The 24,937-nt window shown below is 38.0% G+C and overlaps 1 protein-coding gene across 6 annotated transcripts in view; it reads left to right on the plus strand.

The window, feature by feature from the left end:
- The window catches only part of ZNF277 (zinc finger protein 277), a 105,822-nt gene that overhangs the window by 593 nt on the left and 80,292 nt on the right, over positions 1–24,937 (plus strand). For 2 of the 6 annotated variants that reach the window (XM_028104823.2, XM_088018532.1), the window contains exons 1-2: positions 89–195; positions 16,119–16,176. The exons of 1 other annotated variant lie outside the window; for it this stretch is intronic. In XM_028104823.2, the coding sequence (XP_027960624.1) occupies positions 105–195; positions 16,119–16,176 (149 nt within the window). In that variant the 5' untranslated portion in view covers positions 89–104. Of the gene's footprint in view, positions 1–88; positions 196–16,118; positions 16,177–24,937 lie in introns of those variants that run through there. 3 more of the 6 variants (XM_028104824.2, XM_028104825.2, XM_028104826.2) reach the window with 3 other exon arrangements.

Below are 24,937 nucleotides of genomic sequence, written 5' to 3' on the forward strand. Positions count from 1 at the left end.
TGGACGTGGAGGAAACCTTGCATTGATGGGGAGTTTGCCTCCAGTCGCGTTTCCATTGGCTCCGGACCCGCCTGCCTGCCCTCCCTTTTCTCCTCCGCCGCGTAATGGCTGCTCGCGATACCCAGGGGGCTGCTGCCGGAGGGGAGGAGGACTGTGAGGGCAACCACAGCGAAGCCGGGGGTGTCAGTTATGAGGGTGAGTACGGTGCCACTGAAGTGTAAATGGTTTGTCTCCCTTTCTCTCCGACGAGGAATGCAGCTGACCGCCAAGGCAAGCCCCAGGAGCCTGCCACCTCTAAAGCCACCTGGGCGCGAGGGGGCTACGGGCGGGCCCAGACCGGCGGGGTGGGGTAGGAGGCGGCTACTTGGTGGGGGCTCTCTGGGGAGGAAAGAGAAAATGGGATAGAATGGCCTTCCCCGCAGCCAAGGAAGCTCCCTGAGCGTTTGTCTTCCGTTTGGAGCTCCCAGCTTTGCGCTCGCTGCGGGGTAGGTGTGTGTCAAGTCACGTTCGCTCATGTGTGATTATAACTCCCCGGGATTAGCAGCTCTCTCCTCTCCAGTACCCTGCCTCCGCCTCGGTTGGCCTCGGGAGATATGTTTTATTTGTGTTCGGGAGGATTTCCAGTTGAAGACTGGTCACTTCCCTCCACTCTACGAATTTGCTCAATTGCTGGCTGGAGCGGCCTCTGAAGGGAAAATGTGCCTCTCACAGCCTCTCTGATCGCCCCAGGCGATCTCCAGGATTGTATGTAGACCCTGGCTGAGTTCTTGAAGAGGAAAGGAAGTGATGTTTTGCATTATTGGCTTCAGAGAAAATTTGAAGGTGGTTATGAAAATCATCGGAACTACTTTGGCTCTTCTTTTCTTTTAAGTTGCCCTGTGATCCACTGTAGAGATCAAAAAAACCAAACTTTGGAGGCTGCCAGGGGATTGTCTTGAGGATTCCTCGCCCTATTCTTTTACCTTTAGTGCATCTATCCCCGTCCGCCTCCCTTCTTTTTTGTCTTGATGTGTAATTCAGCACCACAGGATGTCTTTTTCTATTGGACATGGTTTGTGGCTCAAAGGTTTTCTGTCCTTGTTTGATATTTTTGGGTTACTTTGTTTTTGTTTTCACGATTAAATTGACATTTAGTCTTGAGTTTTTATTAAGCAGCACAGAGATAAAGTGCAATTTCTTCCCAGTGCCCATCTGAAATTAATTATCTTACTACCTCTACCAAAGAAATCTTTGATAGGCTCTTGACTTTAAATAGTTATACCCACACCCCAAGCAGTTCATTTGGGGGCTCTTACCTGATGGTAAGATACTAGTAAGGTTTCCAGATTCTCAAAGTTCCAGAGGGCTGGCTACCTGTGTAACATTTAAAGATGAAATCTTTGAAGAATTTATCTCACAGATTAACTCATAAAAAAGAAAATTGAGAATTCCTTTCAAAAACATTGTAGAACTTTTAAATATCTTTAGTTATTATAAAAATTTTTCATAATAAATATTTGAAGCCAGTGCATTTAAGTTAAATGAAAGTTCCTCCACCACACAGTTCATTCCCAAAATAGCAACTCTTAAAAGTTCGTTGTGTGTTCTTTCTCACATATTCCTCCGTGACACACATCTGTATTGTTTTGATTTTGAAAAATAAAAAGGAATCATTCTGTGTAAGCTCAAAGATCTACAACCTCCTGTCTCCCAATGATCTATTATAGACACCCTTCCATGTCAGTATATTTGTTGCTTCATTCTTTTTAAGGACTGTGCCAGTTGTATTCCATAATATGAATGTGCCATACTTTAACCATTCCTCTGTTAATGAACATGTAGTGGGCTTAGTGAACAACTTTATATACATGTCCTTCCCCCTCTTGGTGCATATTTCTTGAGGAATTGATAGGTCAAAGGTAACACAGGTTTAAAATTTTGGTAGATGTCAGATTTTCCCTTTGAAAGGTGTCAATATACACGCCTATCAGTAATATATGAGTCTTCTTTTCCCATGTGCTTACCTGTGTGAGGAAATCATTAATCAAGGGCCAATGTTTAAATGACTTATTGGATTGAATTAAGTGCTATAAAGCATAATTTTATGTTCCAATTTGTTTTCAACAAAAGTATTGAGCAACAGTGAATTTGAAGCATCTGTAACAAAAAAATTACTCACCTTGGCTCATAGCTGACAAGTATTCTTATTAATCTGTAGCAGTCAATGGAAGAACTAATGGTTGATTTTTATATCATTCTTATAAGGTAAGGTTATCATTAAAAATCCCCTTAATAATTTATGTATCATTTTATAACTTCATCCAAATTCTTTTCAAAGCCTGCAAAGTGTGATACAAATTTTGGGTGGAAATAGTGATACTAAAGGTATATTCTATTTTTTTGTTAAACAGTTACTTAGGTTCTCAAGAATGTCTTTCCCTGTAAAATCATTAATTTCTTGAAAACTGTTTTTTAAGAAGTTTCACTCTTGGTCTAATTAAAATATCAGTCTGTGTGCTTAATGTCCTGGGACTAAACATTTCTACTCCAATGTCACTGAGTGGTGTGCAGGCAGGTACAGTACCTTACCTGAGATCTGTGCTGCCAGACTTCCTGAGGCTCCATCCCTCTCCAGAAAAGTCCCTGATCTTGCACAACACTGCTTTACATACATTTGAACTGTAACTGGGATATCATATTATCTTCTAAAATTAAGAACAGATAGTAAATACAAGATAGTATGTTAACAGTAAATTAAGAACAGATAGTAAATCACACGTGGGGATGTATTACTGGTATTTTTTCTTTTGCTGTTTTTAGTCAGAGGCAGTAAGATAACAAATATAGTTTATTAACTGACAGTATTTACAGGAAATTTTTGTCATGGAGGTGTTTTTTTTCTGACAGTATTAACTTATGTATTCATATTGTAATATTCGGACAGAGTTAACTTTTTTCTCTGCAAATCCATGCTCACTAGATGATAATCCTAAGAATGCTACTTTGGATTTATAATGTACTTCCTGTGGAGACCTTATTAACTAATTTGTGATGTCTCTAGAAGGAGTGGGGTAGCAGGTGGTGTCAACTCCTCATTCTTATATTTGCTCTTTCAGTAAATAACATCAAGCCTTAGCTAGAAACCTAGGAAGCATCCTTGATTCCTATCTTGCCCTCATATCCTGAATCTGATGAGTTACTAAGCCTTATTTTTCTGTGCCTGAAATCATCTTTTGAATTTGTGCTTCATCTCTTTAGCCTCTATTCTATTTCTAACCCTCACCATTACTGCTGAATTAATTACTTGTGTCCCCTATCCTCCAAACTGTGTTCTTGGGGACCAAAACTTTGACATGTTTGGTTTTGTCTGCCTGACCCTGTCTTGGCACTTTGTCAGTATTTAATCATTGTTTAACCAGAAATGAATTCCAGCCTGCATGATTGCAAAACCTTCCTGGTGATCTCACTGACTCTTGATTTTTCCCTCCTTTAGTCCATATTCCAAAACACAAATGGGTTCGTGCGTCCTCACTTCAGATCTTCAGTGTGACCCTCATGCTTATATAATGAGATCTAAATTCTCTATATGGCATTTAAGATTCAAATCTACTTTTCCAGCCTCATCTTCAGTCATCCTGCTTTCGTTCCCACATCTCCATTATCACACTTACCATATCATACTGTACTTATTTATTGGCAGCTTTGTCTACCCCAGTAGACTGTAAACTTCTTGAGGGCAAGAGTTGTCTTATTTTACTTTTATTACATCCAGTGCTTATCCGAGCTGCATGAAGTAAACACTCTAACAGTTAATGGTTAGAATCTATTTGAAATTTATTCAAAGTACTTAGAATGGCTGCTATTTTACACAGAGGAATTGAAATCAAATGAAAAACTGAGTATATGTTTCATTTTTTTAATTTTATTTTATTATGTTATGTTAGTCACCATACATTGCATCATTAGTTTTTGATGTGCTGTTCCATGATTCATTGTTTGTGTATAACACCCAGTGCTCCATGCAGAACGTGCCCTCTTTAATACCCGTCACCGGACTAACCCATCCCCCCACCCCTCTCCCCTCTAAAACCCTCAGTTTGTTTCTCAGAGTCCATCGTCTCTCATGGTTCATCTCCCCCTCCGTTTGCCCCCCTTCATTTTTCCCTTCCTACTATCTTTTTTTTTTAAAAACATATAATGTATTATTTGTTTCGGAGGTACAGGTCTGTGATTCATCAGTCTTACACAATTCACAATGCTCACCATAGCACACACCCTCCCCAATGTCCATCACCCAGCCCCCCCATCCCTCCCACCCCCCCTCCCCTCCAGCAACCCTCAGTTTGTTTCCTAAGATTAAGAGTCTCTTATGGTTTGTCTCCCTCTGGTTTCATCTTGTTTCATTTTTCCCTCCCTTCCCCTGTGATCCTCTGTCTTGTTTCTCAAATTCCTCATATCAGTGAGATCATATGATACTTCTCTTTCTCTGATTGACTTATTTCACTTAGCATAATACCCTCTAGTTCCATCCACATCGTTGCAAATGGCAAGATTTCAGGTTTTTTGATGGCTGCATAATACTCCATTGTGTGTGTATATATAGATACATATATATATATGTATATATATCACACCTTGTTTATCCATTCATCTGTTGATGGATATCTTTGCTCTTTCCATAGTTTGGGTATTGTGGACATTGCTGCTATAAACAGTGGGGTTCATGTACCCCTTTAGATCACTACATTCGCATCTTTGGGGTAAATACACAGTAGTGCAATTGCTGGGTCATAGGGTAGTTCTATTTTCCACTTTTTGAGGAACCTCCATACTGTTTTCCAGAGTGGTTGCACCAGCTTGCATTCCCACCAACAGTGTAGGAGGGTTCCCCTTTCTCCGCATCCCCGCCAACATCTGTCATTTCCTGACTTGTTAATTTTAGCCATTCTGACTGGTGTGAGGTGGTATCTCATTGAGGTTTTGATTTGTATTTCCCTGATGCCAAATGATGTTGAGCACTTTTTCATGTGTCTGTTGGCCATTTGGATGTCTTCTTTGCAGAATTGTCTCTTCATGTCTTCTGCCCATTTCTTGATTGGGTTATTTGTTCTTGGGGTGTTGAATTTGGTAAGTTCTTTATAGATTTTGGATACTAGCCCTTTATCTGATATGTCATTTGCAAATATCTTCTCCCATTCTGTCAGTTGTCTTTTGGTTTTGTGGACTGTTTCCTTTGCTGTGCAAAAGCTTTTTATCTTAATGAAGTCTCAATAGTTCATTTTTGCCCTTGCTTCCCTTGCCTTTGGTGATGTGTCTAGGAAGAAGTTGCTGTGGCTGAGGTCGAAGAGGTTGCTGCCTGTGTTCTTCTCCAGGATTTTGATGGATTCCTGTCTCACATTTAGGTCTTTTGTCCATTTTGAGTCTGTTTTTGTGTGTGGTGTAAGGAAATGGTCCAGTTTCATTCTTCTGCATGTGGCTGTCCAGTTTTCCCAACACCATTTGTTGAAGAGACTGTCTTTTTTCCTTTGGACATTCTTTCCTGCTTTGTCAAATTAGTTGACCATAGAGTTGAGGGTCCATTTCTGGGCTCTCTGTTCTGTTCCATTGATCTATATGTCTGTTTTTGTGCCAGTACTATACTGTCTTGATGATTACAGCTTTGTAATAGAGCTTGAAGTCCGGAATTGTGATGCCACCAGCTTTGCTTTTCTTTTTCAACGTTCCTTTGGCTTATTCGGGGTCTTTTCTGGTTCCATACAAATTTTGGGATTATTCCATTTCTTTTAAAAAGTTCATGGTATTTTGATAGGGATGGCATTAAATGTGTAGACTGCTCTAGGTAGCATAGACATTGTCACAATATTTGTTCTTCTGATCCATGACCATGGAATGTTTTTCCATTTCTTTCTGTCTTCCTCAATTTCTTTCATGAGTATTCTATAGTGTTCTGAGTACAGATTCTTTGCCTCTTTGGTTAGATTTATTCCTAGGTGTCTTACGGTTTTGGATGCAATTGTAAATGGGATTGACTCCTTAATTCTCTTTCTTCTGTCTTGTTGTTGGCGTATAGAAATGCCACTGATTTCTTTGCATTGATTTTATATCCTGCCACTTTACTGAATTCCTGTATGAGTTCTAGCAGTTTTGGGGTGGAGTCTTTTGGGTTTTCCACATAAAGTATCATATCATCTGCAATGAGTGAGAGTTTGACTTCTTTGCCGATTCGGATGCCTTTGATTTCTTTTTGTTTGATTGCTGAGGCTAGGACTTCTAGTACTATGTTGAATAGCAGTGATGATAGTGGACATCCCTGCAGTGTTCCTGACCTTAGGGGAAAAGCTCTCAGTTTTTCCCTGTTAAGAATGATATTCGCTGTGGGTTTTTCATAGATGGCTTTTATGATATTGAGGTATGTTCCCTCTATCCCTACACTCTGAAGAGTTTTAATCAAGAAAGGATGCTGTACTTTGTCAATGCTTTTTCTGCATCTATTGAGAGGACCATATGGTTCTTGTTCTTTCTTTTATTAATGTATTGTATCACATTGATTGATTTGTGGATGTTGAACCAACCTTGCAGCCCGGGAATAAATCCCACTTGGTCGTGGTGAATAATTCTTCACCACTCTTGGATCCCATTGGCTAGTATTTTGGTGAGAATTTTTGCATCCATGTTCATCAGGGATATTGGTCTGTAATTCTCCTTTTTAATGGGGTCTTTGTCTGGTTTTGGGATCAAGGTAATGGTGGCCTCATAAAACGAGTTTGGAAGTTTTCCTTCCATTTCTATTTTTTGGAACAGTTTCAGAAGAATAGGTATTAATTCTTCTTTAAATGTTTGGTAGAATTCCCCTGGGAAGCCATCTGGCCCTGGGCTTTTGTTGGGAGATTTTTGATGACTTCAATTTCCTTAGTGGTTATAGGTCTGTTCAAGTTTTCTGTTTCTTCCTGATTCAGTTTTGGTAGTTGATACATCTCTAGGAATGCGTCCATTTCTTCCAGATTGTCTAATTTGCTGGCATATAGTTGCTCATAATATAATCTTATAATTGTTTGTATTTCTTTGGTGTTGGTTGTGATCTCTCCTCTTTCATTCATGATTTTATTTGTTTGGGTCCTTTCTCTTTTCTTTCTGGTAAGTCTGGCCAGGGGTTTATCAATCTTATTAATTCTTTCAAAGAAGCAGCTCCTAGTTTCATTGATCTGTTCTGCTGTTCTTTTGGTTTCTATTTTATTGATTTCTGCTCTGATCTCTGTTATTTCTCTTCTCCTGCTGGGTTTAGGCTTTATTTGCTGTTCTTTCAACAGCTCCTTTAGGTGTAGGGTTAGGTTGTGTATTTGAGACCTTTCTTGTTTCTTGAGAAAGGCTTGTATTGCTATATACTTTCCTCCTAGGACTGCCTTTGCTGCATCCCAAAGATTTTGAACAGTTGTGTTTTCATTTTCATTTGTCTCCATGAATTTTTTTAATTCTTTAATTTCTTGGTTGACCCATTTATTCTTTAGTAGGATGCTCTTTAGCCTCCATGTATTTGAGTTCTTTCCAGCTTCCTCTTGTGATTGAGTTCTAGTTTCAAAGCATTGTGGGGTCCAAAAATATGCAGGGAATGATCCCCATCTTTTGATACCGGTTGAGACCTGATTTGTGACCTAGGATGTGATCTGTTCTGGAGAACGTTCCATAAGCACTAGAGAAGAATGTGTATTCTGTTGCTTTCTGATGGAATGTTCTGAATATATCTGTGAGGTCCGTTTGGTCCAGTGTGTCATTTAAAGCCTTTATTTCCTTGTTGATCTTTTGAGTATATGTTTTATGCTTGTGGAAGTTAATGCACACCAACTAGGAAATGCAGAATATATCATCATGAAGATGATATTCTGTAACAGGTAGTCATAGTTAGCATTCTCACATAGTTTTCAGTCTTTTTTTTTTTTTTAAGTATTAGTGTTGTTTAGATGATTAAATTTAAAAAAAAATAGTTCATGCCTATCCTTTATAACCTTGAACCCATAAAAGTATATGTTTTATGCTTGTGGAAGTTAATGCACACCAACTAGGAAATGCAGAATATATCATCATGAAGATGATATTCTGTAACAGGTAGTCATAGTTAGCATTCTCACATAGTTTTCAGTCTTTTTTTTTTTTTAAGTATTAGTGTTGTTTAGATGATTAAATTTAAAAAAAAATAGTTCATGCCTATCCTTTATAACCTTGAACCCATAAAAAAAAAAATTTTTTTTTTTTTAAGTATTAGTGTTGTTTAGATGATTAAATTTAAAAAAAAATAGTTCATGCCTATCCTTTATAACCTTGAACCCATAACTGAATGAGCTGCCTCATAGAAATTGAAATCAGTGCTCCATCATCTGGGAGTTATCTGGTTTTCCACAGGTTGTCCTATTTCCAGCTTAAGTCCAGTCTCATACATTTGTAGTGACAGTGGAAAGAGAGCTAGACCCCATCTTGGAAAAACTATATTTGAATTTCAGTTCTGATGTTTAGTAGTTGTGTATAGCTTTATTACATATGCTGCTGCATTTATGAAAATATGAATATAATACCTACTTTGCAGAGTTGTGATTATTTCATTCAGTTATATATCTGTGACAGCCTGGCATTATTTCCTTTTACCATCTTGGAATTTAATAAATATTAGTTGTTTTCAGTGTAAAGGTATGCCTAAATGAACTATAAAACTGCCTACCCTCTGATTCTGTATTTACTTAGGAAGCAATCTACATTGTGTCATAACCAAGGAGAAGCTTAGGAATGTGTTGGTGATACCTGCTTAGGCTGCCCTTGCATTCCTGGGGGTCGTCAGTGTCTGTTGGTGCTCTGTACTAGTATTGCAACTATGTGCTCTGAAAGCCTTTTATATTATCTTCATACCCCTTCTCACCCCTACCCAGTGCTGCCCCCTCATCCCCAGCTCCCCACACACATACCCACATTCAGAGTCAGCACGTTCGGATAATCTTGCACACTGGGATGGCCTTGCAAGGTACAAGGCTAGAGGATGTCATGGAAGAAAAAGAATTATAGAAACCTCATCTTGTGGGTTTGGTGTAAGATTCTGAGGAGGCCTCCTTCAAAACATCCTTTGTTTTCCTATGAAAAATATGTGGAAATTAACTTGTAGGATATTAAGAGGAAATTTTATAAAAGAGGATATTATAATAATGGTGGTGCTGATTCAAGTAGCTAACATTTGTTGAGCAGCAGCTGTGTGCCAAGGACTGTTTCAAATGCTGTCATAGGTCTTATATCATTTCATCCTCACAGCATCCCTGAAGTAGATACTCATATTACCCCCTTTTCATTTATAAGTGAGGAAACTGGTGCAAGAGTGGCTTGTACAAGGTTACACGGTAACCAAAACAGACCTTTTATCCTATTTACTATTATAATGACAGTGGATAAGGTCTGAAACAGACTTTCCTTGAACATAAATATGTTCCAAAGCTAATGTTACTCTAGAAAGGCAGTGTGGTATAGGAGAGTATGTGGGCACATTTTGAGGTCAGGCCAATGTAAGATCAAATCCTGGTTACTTAACACCCATAGGCAAGTTAATCAGCCTCAGAATCTCAGTTTCTTATCTGTAAAATGGGTAATAATCAAATCTCTCTTGCTGAAATGTTGAAATAATGACCCAGATGATAAATGTAGTAGACTGGTCTTCAATAAATGGTGACCTACTTCAGACACAGGTATAGGCTCATCTTTAGCATGTGTGCCAGAGGTGATACAGGTAATGATTTTGAGTACTACAACCTTAATGTGTCTTTTCTGTTTCATGACGAGGCTCCTGTTGCGGGATTACTTGGAGTATCACAGAATTTACGTACACTTCTCATTGCGTTGACAAAGACCTTCCATTCATGCAAAAAAACAGTGCCATCCTCCACAACACATACACTTCCCATCTTGAAAAATTGAAGATAATGTTGACCAGATTCATGTAATAAAAATTATACTTTCTTCTAAACATAAATCCATGAGTAAATAGAAACAAAGCAGTATACTGCCATCTCCAGTGATTGAATCTTTACATGTTTCTGTTAGCTGTTTTTGGAGAACTTTGATACAGAATTAGAGTTCAGTTTTGCTACGATTTATTTAACAAACTCACCACACTCTGAATGGATTGGCCTTTCACTGACAGCATCTTAAACAATTGTCATCTCTTGCTGAAACAAGTGTGTTCTAACTGACCTTATTGATCCAAACGTGCGCAGAGCAGCTTTTTCCAAAAGTGGTAATGGATTTGACTGATCAGTCTTCTGCCTCTGTTTTCATCTCAGCTAATACTCTTTGTGACCAGTGTCATTTCTTTGCAAGAGAGCCAACTGGGGTTGGGTGCTATCTTTAGCTGTAGGGACCAAGTAAAGTTTCTAGAAATAAACAGGACTTAAACCTTTGCTTCATTTGGGGAGGGGGTGTCAACAATTGACAAGTCGTAGAATATTTTAAGTGATTTAAGTCAATGTGGGATACATTGAGTAAAAATGTGTGGAAAGAAAAAATGTATTCAAAGTCTGAAATACCAGACTCTGATCATGAATTTGCTGCTTTATAGCGGTGTGAGTTTGGGAAAAATTATTTAACCTCTGAGTCTCCATTTTATCATGAAAATGCTGCAGTTAACTACCTATCTTTTTGGGAGGTTGAGTGAAGCAGTGAATGAATATAGGGATGAATGATGCTGCTGATGAAAGTATCACAAGAGGCTGCGACAGGTCTTCGGAATAGGAAAAAAATGGATTCAAAAGTAACTGTCAGTTACAACCTGGGTGAGCTCAGGCAAGTCGTTTGACCTCGTTATTATTATGACTACAACTACTAGAAAAGTCTGGATATGACTTAACTGATTGCAGACTAATCAACATAAGAGTTTGAGTCAAGACATACCCTTGATTTTGTAATATGTAAACCCTTTAGGGGCAAAGACTGTCACATATACCTTAAGATTATTTCATCTTCTACAGTGCCATGCAGTGATGGCATTTGGTGTTGGTTGAGTGGTGACTGTGCATTGGCTCCATGCTGGGTCCTATATATGAGGCACAAATGAAGAAGAACCCCCGGCTTTATCAATGGGAACATTTCACTGTGATTGGCGGGACTCTGCAGTCATATTTTATCAGAGCTAATTGGAGAGTCCTTTCTGTTTCCATATCACAGTGTGGGAAGAAGTAGATACATTTGAATCTGCAATTTGTATGCATTGACTAAGGAGCTGAAAGCTTTTAAATGTGTTTATTTTTAAAAGAAAGGAAATGCATGTTCTGGCTCCTGGTTTCTCTAACACTGTCCTCATTTTGTGCTTTCTCTTAACTGAAAGATGCATCCTCCCCCAAGTAATTACAGAGGCCCTGCCTTATAAGAAAAAATAAAATAAAATTTTAGTGTTTTCATCAAAAAGTTACACAGATTTGTTTTGTTTTTTTAAAGACTTTTTATTCATTTGAGACACAGAGATACAGAGAGAGAGAGAGAGTATGAGCAGGGAGAGAGGCAGAGGGAGAGGGAGAAGCAGGCTCCCCACCGAGCCAGGAGCCTGATGTGGGGCTCGATCCCAGGACCCCGGAATCACGACCTGAACCGAAGGCAGACGCCCAACCATCTGAGCCACCCAGGCGCCCCCACAGATTTGTTTTTTAAGAGAAGGACCTCAGAATTGTAATTGTGGTTATTTAACACAGTTTTCTGTTATGTAACAAGCTGCTATTCACCAGTAATAGCCAATTAGAAAAGAAAATATCTTGTACTACTAATTGTAATTATCATTATAAAGCAATTAATAGCAGGAAGTGTGGTTGAGCAGTAACAACAGCAATCAAGCTGTCTTTGTTAAAGCACCATACACCTAATTTCCACAACTGGAGGGGGGGAGGGGTGGGAAAAGAGGTGAAAAAGTGTCTGGAAGCTTATTGGAATTTTTTGCAAGCCAGTTCATGAATGATATTTGAAAGCTTTTTAAATATGCACCCGCATGAGTAAAAGTAATGCTAATAACCTACTAGGACTTTGAGGGTTTTTTTCCAGCAGCAATGATCATAGATAGTACTGTTTCATAGAAAGCTCGCTGGAAAAGGAGGCAGAGACCTGAGTATTAATTTGACTTCTGCTTCTAACTGACTCTCTGATTTTAGAGAAGTTATTTGCCCTCATGGTTAAGATTTCCTAGTTTGTAAATGAGATAGTTCATTTATATTCACATCCTTTCAACTTCATCTTTCAAATATCAGTAAAATAAAGAGAAGGCAGGTTTACAGCTAGGGAGCCAGTTATACATGTACTAGAGTCTGTGTAGAAAGAAAACAAGTATATCTGTGTATTCCCTTAAGAATTCATTGCACATGTGAGTGTAATTGATCAGGTGTATCAAGGTAGAAAATTTGTGGAGAACCACTGCAATAGGTAACTTCTAAGGTCTCTTATTCCAGGAGCGTATGGCTAGATGAGTAGGACACATATCGGGCATGGATATTTGCCAAAGCAAGAGATAATGAAGACCCACACTAGAATTTAATAATATGCCTTTGTTAATGAAGTCAGGTGATTGCTCAGTCCTGTAAAGAAATTCCTGAGATTAGAAAAATAATGCTGGTCACAGCAGGTGGCATATGAAGATTCTCCCTTTGATAGGCTGAGCATCCGCTTGGGCCCTGTCATGAGGAAGGCCCAGAGACAGCAGGCAGAGAATGCCACAAAGATGATAAAATAGATGTCAATTAAGTATAAACAGGTCTAGAACCGTGCTCAATTCCAAATACAAGGAAAGACAGGGATTTTTAGCCAAGGAGCAGGTTAGGGGCAGGGGGGTGGAAAATTACTAAGAGGAAATATGGCTAAACAGACTTGACAAGATTCTTGCTAAAGGCAGGCCAGGGTGAGATATCACATAATGAGGTATCACCTGGAGGATGGTAGAGGATGAGGAACCACATCAGATATGGAGGATGGGAGATTCTCTCTGAACTGACTTAACAGGATTCTTGCAAAAACTGGGCTGGTGAGGCCCAATCAAGAAAAGGATTCAGAGGAGCCTTTAGGAAACCAAAGTTTGGTCAAGGAGAGAATCTTTGTCAGGAGGAACACAATCACAAATAAACTGGACTTTAGGGACAGGTCTCAAGCCATTAAAAAACCTGAGAGAAACAAGTTAAGAGGAACATAGATTCTGGGTGAGGCATCAAATCAGACAGCTTACGGAATCAGCGCAACGGGTTGAGGACTCAGTTACTGGAAAAGGTATACAAGTTGAGGCTTGGTTCCAAGCTATTAGTCGCATGCCCAGTGATTAGCATCCTGGACCCAGATGGAGATGAGGCCAAGACTGGGTTGATGTGGAACCACTGGACTGATGTAGAGCCACTGGGTTGAGGTGGTCCCCTGCTGGAGCAGAGCCAAATTGCTGGTGGGTTTAGGGACCCCTACCATGCTGATTGGCAGTATTGGCAGAGGCCTAGCTCCAGGCAACTCATTACAGTTGCCCATATGGCCACTGAAATCCTAACCCTGAGCTCATTAATCCTGAATAATCAGCCAGTTGTAATATAATTCTCAAGTATAAGGTAATAACACCCTTTCTTTCTCATGACCCTTAGACTACATGGAATTTGATGCTTCAGAGAAAGATTCCTGTTCTTGATCTTTTTCCTTATGAAACATCTGAACAGATTATGATGTTAATACTTCCCCCCCGTTAATGTGATATTTTTATGTATCAGAAGTTATAGTTGTTTCTATATAGAGCACAATCCTGTTTTCCTTTTATTACATGAAACTCTGAGTACATCCCACCATATGAATTTATACATTCTTAGAGCCTAAATGAATTAAACTTTTAGGTAATGGACCGAAAAAAAAATTCATTTTTTGCTGTCATGCTTTTGAGAGATATTCATAGAAAATTGTGTTCTCATTGTTTTCATTTGTCTATGTGACCAAAGTAGGCAGGGCTAATGTAAATTTAGTATGCTGTTTATGTTTTTAGGGATGATATTTCAGGACTCCATAGAATCATAAGATAAGAGTATTATATATATAACGCCTTTTTACACAAAGAATTTCATGATCAAATAATTTGCAGTTACTGACTTAAACTTATAGCTTCCTTACTTCAGGACTTTAGTATGCTAATTTTTGTGACCAGGAGATAAATATTATACTGTAGTTTCCCAAATAGTAGACCACTATCTTTCTCAGCTAGCACACATTAACATTTCATGGGATACTAGTGTTCCATGGAATTTGATTTGGGAAATACTAGTCAGGGTCATTTTCCTCTTAAGCAGATCATATTTTTTAGGAGCTTAGACATCCCAAAGAGTTCATCTGTAAACATGTTCAAGAAGAGATTGTTCATCCTGTGTCTATACTAATAACCATTGTCATTCATTTTTATGGCTTTCCTATTTTACTTCAAGTCCTTAGTGGGGGGAAAATAAGCATAGAGTAGTAGGCACAGGGTAGAAACAAAAAGCATAACCATTTGTTCTGCCTCAGGGAGATGTAACATCCTCTAAAGAACATCACCCCCCCCCCATTATATCCAGAACGCCAGAGTTCTTTTGAAAATGTCCATGGTAGTAAGGAAATAAATACTTAAATAAACAAAACCCAACCCTCGAGCACAATATGAGAACTCTTCAAATCAGTGTCTTTCGTTTCTTTATTTTAGTACCTCTTTCTTAGAACATTTGAATTATCTGAATATTGAACAATAAAAAAGGAAAGTGTTCCTCCGTTACCGATTTTTGACCTACTGTTCCAGGGCACTCAAGCCTGTGCTTCTTATTAAGTCAGGTAACCACAGCTACTTAATGCATTATTTAAGGTTATAAAAATTTAATTCACGTTCTTCTATCAACTTTCACTTACTTGAAGAATGTAGGTTGGTTGCAATTTTTTTTTAATTGCCTGTATATGGCATCATTGTCAGAAATGTCAGAGTTTCTGAATTACTGTTTATTAATGAAATGATGAATACAGGCAGCTCTTTGATGTAAAATCCACAACTACTGTGATGTAGAGGAATTTTTTAGCGAAAGGTTTTTTAAAACAGCTTAGAAATGATTCATTGGACCATTGTTATTCACTTCTAGTTAGCAGTATTCAGAACAAACTGGCAAATCTCCATCTCTTCAGGATTCTCACTTAAAATGGGATTTCAGAGTAAACCAATTAAGGCAAGCAGTGTATACGTGAAGGAATCGGATTGTTCTCTTTATATTGTCACCTTCTTCTAAAATTTCATGTTTGTTGATATCCCTTGTGATAATACATTAATCAGATTCTGAATTCATCTTATATATGGATAATTATCAGAAGTTATTGTCATATTATTAATATTAGCTGATCTTTGGACCCTGCTGTGAAAGTCACGCATACTTGTAGAAACTCAAACACATTTTCAAATACTTACGGACTTTTTTTTTTTAAGTTATGTACTGCATAAGTTACACTTATCGGTGTAAACCTCCTCCCTTTCTCTTTCTCTCATACTTATATTTAAAATCTTAGCTTAAATGTCACTTTTTATATGAAGCCATTCTTGAACCAGAGACTGAATTAGCTACACACTTCTTTGAAGCCTTAATCATATAGTTATCTAGGAGAATCGCATTACCTGCTTGTAGAGAGAGAAATTTTAATTCAAATAGTTCAACTGATATAAACTGTATGAGTTTCCAAAGGTCACCTGGAACAAATTACCACAAACTGGTGGCCTAGAAAAACAAATTTATTCTGTCACAGTTCTGAAGGCCAGAAGGCTGGAATCAAGATGTCAGCAGGGCCACATTGCCTCTGAAGCCTCTAAAGGAGAATCTGGGAGCATCAGTCATCCTTGGCTTTGGCCGTGTAACGCCTACTTCTGCTTCTGTCTTCATATAGCCTGCTTCCCTATGTCCTTGTGTCTCCTCCTTTTCTATCTCTTGTAAAGACTTCAGTCATTGCATTTAGAGCCCACCCTAATCCGGGATGATCTCATCTCAAGATATTTACCTTAATTATATCTGCAGAGACCCTTATTCCACATAAGGACACATCTGAGGTTCCAGGTGAATATCTCTCTTGAGTCACCATTCAATCCATTATACATATTTAAGATACTCCCTTTTTTTCAGGTTGCCTTCTTCCTGACCTAGCCAAGGAGTGTATGCACAGGCGAGTGCTTGTTTTCATGTAAGTTGGGGAGAGGAAGGGTCCCCCCCTCTCTTTTTAAAGTACTCTGCAGCACATGGTACCTGCTGTGTGACTTTATGGACATTGGAACTTATACGTTTACCTTACTCTCATGAATATTAAGCTCCTTATAGAAAGTCACCACCAAGGATTCGGATAGAGCTTATGAAATATCGGTAATCTTATGCTGGGGCTTTTCCATCACTGTTATTTTTTACTTTCCTCATTTTTTATTGTTTTAGGTACTCAGATTGTACATAGTACCTGCTAAGTCCTTTTGCTTATTGACTGATAGCTATTGTCCTTTGTACTTACAGCCCCTGAAATTTGGTCTCTTCCTGAGGTTGAGAGCATAGTATAGTGAAAAGAACACTAAACTTATAGACAAGAATCCAGTTCATGTTTTAGTTGTGTGACTTTAAATACATTATACTCTCTGAACTTCTATTTTCTCATAATTACAATAAAAATAATAATCTTTCTTATCTGGCAGTTTAATACCGAGATGCTTAGGAGATGATTTTATAAAATGTAAAGGGTTATATAAATAAAGCAGAGGTATATATTTTTTTTAAAGATTTTATTTATTTGACAGAGACAGAGACAGCGAGAGCAGGAACACAAGCAGGGGGAGTGGGAGAGGGAGAAGCAGGCTTCCCGCCAAGCAGGGAGCCCGATGCGGGGCTCGATCCCAGGACCCCGGGATCATGACCCGAGCCGAAGTCAGCCGCTTAACGACTGAGCCACCCAGGCACCCCAAAGCAGAGGTATATTAATATCATGCTGAAATGTGCATCTTTGGATTTACTGATTAGTGCCTTTCTACCTTGACCATTCTTTCTATCCTGAGTATGACTGGGCTCTTTCCCCTTTAAACTGTCAGTCACGTATCAGTTAATCTAAATATTTATAGAGTATTTGAGCTGGGAGTGACATTGGGATAAGTCACTTTGGAAAATATTTTAAAAGGACATGACATAGTTTCTGTCTTGCTTGTAGTCTAAATAGAGAAGAGACACACATACCAGTAACTAGGTTAAGCTCCCATCAGTGGATAGAGGAATGGATAGAGAAAAAATTTGCTTGAAAGGGATGATCATAATTGGCTTCATGGAAGAAGTGAGAGAGACCAGAGGACTAGGAAAGACTCTAGCAGGCAGGAAGTTGGATAGAGTACCTGAGCCTCAGGGAGAAAAAAAAGAGCCAGGTGTCATCCAGGGACATTTCAGAAACTGCTTAAAGCTTCAGAGTAAAGAGAGAAGTAGTGAGAGATAAAATGGAATAAAAGACTACATCTGATAACCATCTTAGAAGAACCAAGAAGCTGTCTAGTGCTCAGGCCCTTATTTATGAGGTTGTGGATATTTCACGATTTGGATCTTTGTTCTCCTTCAGGCCAAATGGTCTCCAAAAGTAGTTAGTAGAATCTCCCTGATTAAAAACAAGAGAGCACACAGACAATTTGCCTTACAGATTAAAAAGGACACTTGATTTTCTTAGGCTCTGAGTTTTACCGAGCATTTATTGAGCACTAATTACATGCTAAATCCTGAAGGCACAAAAAAGTAATAAGACAAAATTCCTGCTCCGAAGGAAACACTTGTCTTGTAGAGGATAATAATGCAGAAGTGCAGTAAAAGATCACACTGAAGCAAAGAGGTAACTGTCACATGTGCTTCTTACCTACCAGAGAGGTTTGGGTAGGCTTCTCCATACATAAGCCAAGGTCTTTGCCAGCTGAGGTAGGCCTTTTTAATAGAGGAAGCTGCATGAGGAAAGGCTTGACGATGCCCTACAAGTATGTATTATCATAGCCTAAAATGATGTGGTGGAGACAAGCCTGAGAGACAAGCCTGAAAAGGGGGCAAGGGTTGTATTAAAAAGGAGTCTGTGGACCTAGCAAAAGAACTTGGATTATCTCCTACATGATGGGGAGTGTTTTAGGTGAGTGAATAACATGAATCAGATTTGCTGGCTAAAAACCACCTCGTGGCAGTCCTAATGTGAAGATGCATGTACAGAGGCAGGACAAGTAGATCAGAAGCTCTTGTTAACGGAGCACGTTCCTTAAGCAGTTCAAACTGGATGTCAAGGTCAGTAAGTCTTTCTAAAATGTGTAAACTATCATGTCACCTATGATTTCTCCATGCCTATAGGAAAAAGCCCCAATGAAAGTATATCCTCATTCAAGACTCCTCATTGCCTGTCACCACTAATTTAATCTGCTACTTTACCACAGGTAGCTGAGGGTTTTCTTTTTCTCCCTTAGAGGTAGCCCCCTCCTCAGTTGGGAGATCAGCCTTAGGAGAATAATCTAAGAAGCTAGATGGAGGCGTTAAGCCTATCCATTGAGTGGTCACTTGACTTTGTCAAGTGGAAATTTGCACTTTGAATTTTTATTTTCTAGATGAAAGTAATTTTTAAGTTATGTTTTTCTTAATTATTTCTAAGAAATCTTTTTTTTTCTAAGAAAAGTTGCTGTCTTTTCCATCATTAACAATGGCCTTATAACCCTGCACTTCTATATTTTTGTTTTGATCCATGGCAACTTTTACCAGATACTCATAATTAAGCTCCAGATTTTGTACAAATCTGATAAGAATTTTCAAACAAGACCACACATCATTTGGGAGGGGTGAATGTGTATATTTAAAATTGTGTGTGTATATGTATGTGCAATAAAAATTTTGATTTGTTGTAAACGTTTTTAAATGTTGATGTGTTAATTTGGCCTGATTAACCAGAAAGTTGAAATACTGATTTGTTGCTATATTTTTTCTCTTAATGAAAACTTAGATATATATCTACTGCAGATCCTTCATCTGGTCTAACACAACTGATATAAGTCCAGGGTCATCCTGATCCAGTATTCAGAGGTATTGAATTTTCCAGTAGGATACTTCTTTTTTAGTGATAAACTGCATTTTTTTGTGAGTAGCTCAGTTAACTTTGAAGTCTCTGATGAATGCCATCTGGTTCTAATGATGGATCACAGTTTTTCAGATTGTTTTTGGCTCCTTTCATCTCCCCATTCTCCTTTTTATTCTATTTTGATAATTTATTTTTATAACATTACTTCCTTACCTGTGAATGTTTTTACTGTTTTTTCTTTAAATTTTCTTTAACGTGAATGACATATCAATTTCTGAAAGTAAGCAAACATACCATCATGGCACTATTATATATCATGTGTTGGGATCAGGACAACCATAGAACTTTCCTCATTCAAAGAATCTTTCATTTGATCAGTACACAGCTTATTTTATATATTCCTCCCTAATACCGAGTATATTTGCTTGGAAATAGGTACGTTGGGTGGGAAAATCTTGTCTATTATGATGGTAGTTTCCACTTCATTAGGAAAGAAAATTGGTATCAGTTTAAAGTATTCTGCTGTCTCTTAGCTCCCTTGGTGAAAACAACAGCAGTATCCAGGGACTGCCACCCATCCCCCTCCAAAAAGGGTTTCCCCCCCTTAACTACAGTGATTCAAAGCCTTTGTCCCATAAAGGTCATATATTAAAAACTGAACAGATGATTTTTTTTTTAATTTGAGAGAGAAAATGAGAGACAGAGAGCACATGAGAGGGGGGAGGGTCAGAGGGAGAAGCAGACTCCCCACTGAGCAGGGAGCCCGATGTGGGACTCGATCCCGGGACTCCAGGATCATGACCTGAGCCGAAGGCAGTTGCCCAACAAACTGAGCCACCCAGGCGCCCTGAACAGATGATTTTTAAAATAAATAATGAGATCTGGGGAATTAAGATACCATTGGGAGTCAGTATAATCGGGATTAAAGTCTCAGGGGATAGACAGACAACATGAATTGCAAGAAAGAGGAACAAGGTATCAACTAGATAAAAACATTGTGAAATCAAATAAGGTGTGTCCATTTGGAGATTAGAACAAAGTAGTCTGTTTGAAATAGTTTGTGGATTAACACTTAATTCATGAAGGATAATGCTCAGAATTTGTAAGTATGCCTCTTCCTGTTTTGAGTTGATTTTCCTACTTGCAATTAATTTGAAAGCCAGATTGCAAATAAAGTACTGAGAATTGAGGCCACTTCTCTGAGATTACTGGTAGTGCAGGCATGTGTGTGTGCACAAACAATAGCACATAGCAGTGTTTGATGACAATTTAGGCATTATAGTTAAAGTTGTTCTCTGGGATGATATTCCCCCAAGATCCCCTGAGTCCTGACTCTGAATAGCAATTGTGTATCAAATGTTATATTCAGTGTCCATGTCAAGAATCTAGTGATGCAGTTCTTATCAACCTTACCACACTGGTTTTAATCTGTAGTCACTGGGATACCTTGTAATCTTCAGAGTGATGGCTGGCCATTCTAAAAGCCTTGAGGTACTTGAATAATCCACTTCCATTATCTCTGCATATTTTGAGAAAGTTTATCATCTTTTGACCAGTCTAACCATAACTCATATTCTCTCTGCCTAAAATATCTTTTTCCTGCCCCTCTACCTTACAACCCCTACTCATTCCTTAACACTTAAGTTTAGGTATCATCTCCACCTTTTCTGTGAAATGTTCTTGCTGACTCTGCCAATACCCAAAAGGTAACCGAGCATTTCCTCTTCTTAACCTTTCATTTCCATTATCGGTTTCTTGTGTCATCTCCCATTTGGGGATTTTGACTGTGATACACTTTGCTCATATATATGTTTTTATTTTTAAGTTTTTGTTTTAATTCCAGGTAATATACAGTATAATATTAGTTTCAGGTGTACACTATAGTGATTCAATATTGCCATACATCACCTGGTGCTCATGATGACAAGTCCTCTCCTTAATCCCCTTCACCTATTTCACCCATCCCCCTACCCACCTCCCCTCTGGTAACCATCAGTTTGTTTTCTGTAAGAGTCTATTAGTTTCTCTCTCTCTTTCCCTTTGTTCATTTGTTTTGTTTCTTAAATTCTAGATATGAGTGGAATCACAGGGTATTTGTCTCTGACTGACTTTGCTTACCATTATACTCTATCCATATGATTGCAAATGACAATATTTCATTATTTATGGCTGAAAAATACTGCAGTGTGTGTGTGTGTGTGTGTGTGTGTGTGTGTGTGTGTGTGTGTACCACATCTTGATCCATTCATCAGTCAACGGATACTTGGGCTGCTTCCATAATTTGGCTATGGTAAATAATGCTGCAATAAACATAAGGATGCATGTATCCCTCTGAACTAGTGTTTTTGGATTCTTTGGGTAAATACCCAGTAATGTGATTGCTGGCTCATGGGATAATTCTATTTTTAACTTTTTGAGGAAACTACTGTTTTCCAGAGTGGCTGCACCAGTTTGCATTCCCACCAACAGTGTATGAGGGTTCTTTTTTCTCCTTGCCAACATCTGTTATTTCTTGTGTTACTGATTTTGCCTTGCTCTTATATTTTATATTGAGATGCTTAGTAAGAGATGTCAGTGTTACTCCTGACTTGACACTTGCCATTTGGATGGAATTAGACATCTGTCTGCTGTATGTCCAGGGCTGAAACTGAGGCACCTCTGGTTACATCTCTTTCTTCCTGGCTCTTGGCTAGTTGGAGGCTAATGTCCTTGAAGAGCCAATAACTACACCAGCTTCCCTCCACAGTCCTCCTCACATCATATGCAAGTCATTTTTTCTAGAGCATTGTTCAATGCTTGATTTCATTATATCTCCTCAGCTACATTTAGGAGATGAACAAATTACAGAGCAAAAAGCATAAGTCACAACTAGTTTTAGCAAGCAGTACTGTTATTGGAATTGTATCTACTTACCCTTAGGCATTATCGTCATACCACACCAAAAATCCTCTTGTGCCGTCATTTTAAATATCTCTGCTGTGAAAGAATAGCATTTTTAGTTAATAATTTGTATATGATATAAGGAAGTGGTCCAGCTCTGTCTATGGACATCCAGTTGTAAAGACCATCATTTCCCCAACTGAATTGTCTTGGCATCCTTGTGAAAAATCTGTTGCCCATAATGTGAGGGTTTATTTCTGTACTCTCAATTCTATTCCATTGATCTATATTGATTTTTTCTTATGCCAGTACCAACCTGTCTTAATTACCATAGTGTTTTTTTAGGAAGTTTTGAAATCAGTTAAGTGTGAGACCTTCAACCTTGTTCTTTTCAAGATTTTTTTTATTTACCTGCCGATTTTTCCAGCATCAGGGTACATCTAAAGAAAGACACACATCAGTAGTAACTCTTTAGTTTAGCATATAAATAATCTCTTGAAATTTTTTCTTAATGTACTATTTTTAGATAATATTCTTTGGTTATACTAGACCTAGTTTTTTGGGGCTTTAATTTTTTTCTGGTGTTTAGAGATTAAGTCACTTAGATAACTTTCTAGGTTCCTGACAGCCTTTAAAAATTTGGGCTCAGTAATCTCTTCCTTATGTATTTGAACATGTAAGTAAAGTATAGTTGAGAAAAGGAATTTCCTGGCGAGTTAGTATTAATGAAGCACGCATGGTGTACAATTAGCAGTAAGTTTTAGAATGAAAAGCTGAAATGGTTTTGAGTACTACAATAAATACCTTAAGTTTTGTTGACCCTGGAAATTCTGCATATCCTCTTTCACTAACAGTCATCCACATTTCATGTTAGAAATTAAGCGCAATCTAGTATTTTTAAATAGAACCCAAAAGGCAATTTTAGAAACACTTAAACTGTCAGAGTCTCTGTGCAAATGAATGAGGTATTACACCTGATTGAAACGTATGGATTTTTATATTTCTGTTTCACCCATACTTCTTTTAACAAGCATTCTTCCTTCTAGGTTCTCAGTTTATGCGACCTATTGAGGTTTGAAGTGGGTTTTTTCTGTTGTAATTTAGATCATAATATACCTCTTTTCATCATAATGGACCCATTGACATTCTGAGTACCAATGACTTCAACCTCTTTAGAATTAAAACAGAAAAACTCTAGAAATGAATTTATATATACAGAGATAAAGTAGAAAAAGAACAGAAGCATAGTCCCTAAACAGGTGTTTTAGAGTTTGTTTCAATACCATATATGTATATGGTTTTCTTTATTACCTCTTTCTGCTAAAGATACCCAATAATCTCTAAGTTTATGATGTCATTTAGTTGCCCGGTTTTATTAAAGTATCTAGATTAGGGGTGCCTGGCTGCTCAGTTGGTAGAGCATGCATGAGACTCTTGATCTTGGTCGGGGTCATAAGTTCGAGCCCCATGTTGGCAGTAGAGTTTACTTTAAAAAAATAAAGTCTTTGAAAAATAAAAAAAATAAAGTATCTAGATTAGAATTTATGGTCATGTGATCAGTTGATATGTTTTCTAAAACAATCAACGTTTTCTATTTATAATCTTGATATATATATTAAACATAATGTTTATAATTTAGTATTTTAAAGCCTCCCTCATTATATGCAATTATTTATATGATCAGAAAAAAGTTTCAAAGGGCAATTACAAACAGTTTTCATAAATGAAATATAATGTGCTTTATCTGTTGTTACGTAGGAAAAGTAGCACAAATCCTGTTATTGTATTTCTACATTGAATGCCTAGTTACCAGTACAGAAGAGCTCAAATTATATTTCTTTTGAATAAATGCTTCTATTTGCAGTGTCCAAAACAATTTTTTTCCACACTCTTCTTTTTTAGCCTTCCCTTCAAAAAATTATTCCTCTTTCTGGTTTTCTGATGTGCTAGTGACAACTCTTTTCCCAGTCATTTTGGCTCCTGATTCTTCAAATCCTCATTTCTTCTTTTCATTGCCCCTTCACCCCTACCCCAAGACACTGACAGCAGTAGGCCTCTACATTGTTTTGGGATCCAATAGGTTCTGAGGGTCAGTGTCGCTGCTGAAAGGTGAGAGAATGCTAGCTAAAGCTCCAACTACCATCTCTCTTGTTAGGGTTCTCACATAGGTTGAAAGCAGGAGAAAGCAGAGAAGTAGAAGCAAGAGCAGACAGGGAAGAAAGTGAGGAAGATTCTGGGTTTGCTATTCTATCCTGACAGACTTCAGGAATCAGGCAAAGTTGTTTTTCTCCTAGAGACACTGTATATATGTATAATGTACCTTTTTGCAAAAAAGAGTTTTGGGTTTGTTTTGTTTTTTCCCCCCCTCAGTGACTAAAGAAAACACAGCTCTATTTCTGTACTGGACACAAGAACAATATTACCATGCTGTGGAAATGCGTAAAGAACAGCAGGGTCTTAGGGTGACAAAGGCACTTTGTTCTCAGTTCAGTATTTTACTTGGTGGCCTTCTCTTCAATTGCAATAAGCTAGCCTCTTGCATCTCAAATGCAGTTGTAATTCCAAGGAAGTAACCATATCAATGAATGTTTCATTGGCTGTATATTTCTTAAATAATGAGATAAGAAAAACATAAATAATGGGTCTTTGCAGTGCATGTAGTTCAGCAAAATGAACCAGTTCATGTATACATGCATCAGTATACAAAAAAGTTATGTAAACCCAAGAGGCATGAATGGAATTGAGAAATTAGCAATAAGCTCACAAAACTGGGTCAATCTCACAAATTAACTGCAAATTTAGATGGCCTGATTTGAGTGGCATTGGAAAGGTCTCTATTCTTCGAAAATCTATCCTGTGGGTTATCTGCTGATTTTTTTTTAAAAATCATATCTTTATCAATCCATTCTTTTGCATTACACACTAACTTATATCAAGAGCTGGGTTTTTTTTTTTAATGTGAGATATTACTCACAGGCAGTACCATTGTGTCGGTCACCTCAGAATTTGT

This window comes from Eumetopias jubatus, unplaced genomic scaffold, assembly GCF_037043125.1.
Source record: "Eumetopias jubatus isolate StellerSeaLion01/CBP00866 unplaced genomic scaffold, mEumJub1_p1.0 scaffold_14, whole genome shotgun sequence".
Classification (NCBI taxonomy): Eukaryota; Metazoa; Chordata; class Mammalia; order Carnivora; family Otariidae; genus Eumetopias; species Eumetopias jubatus.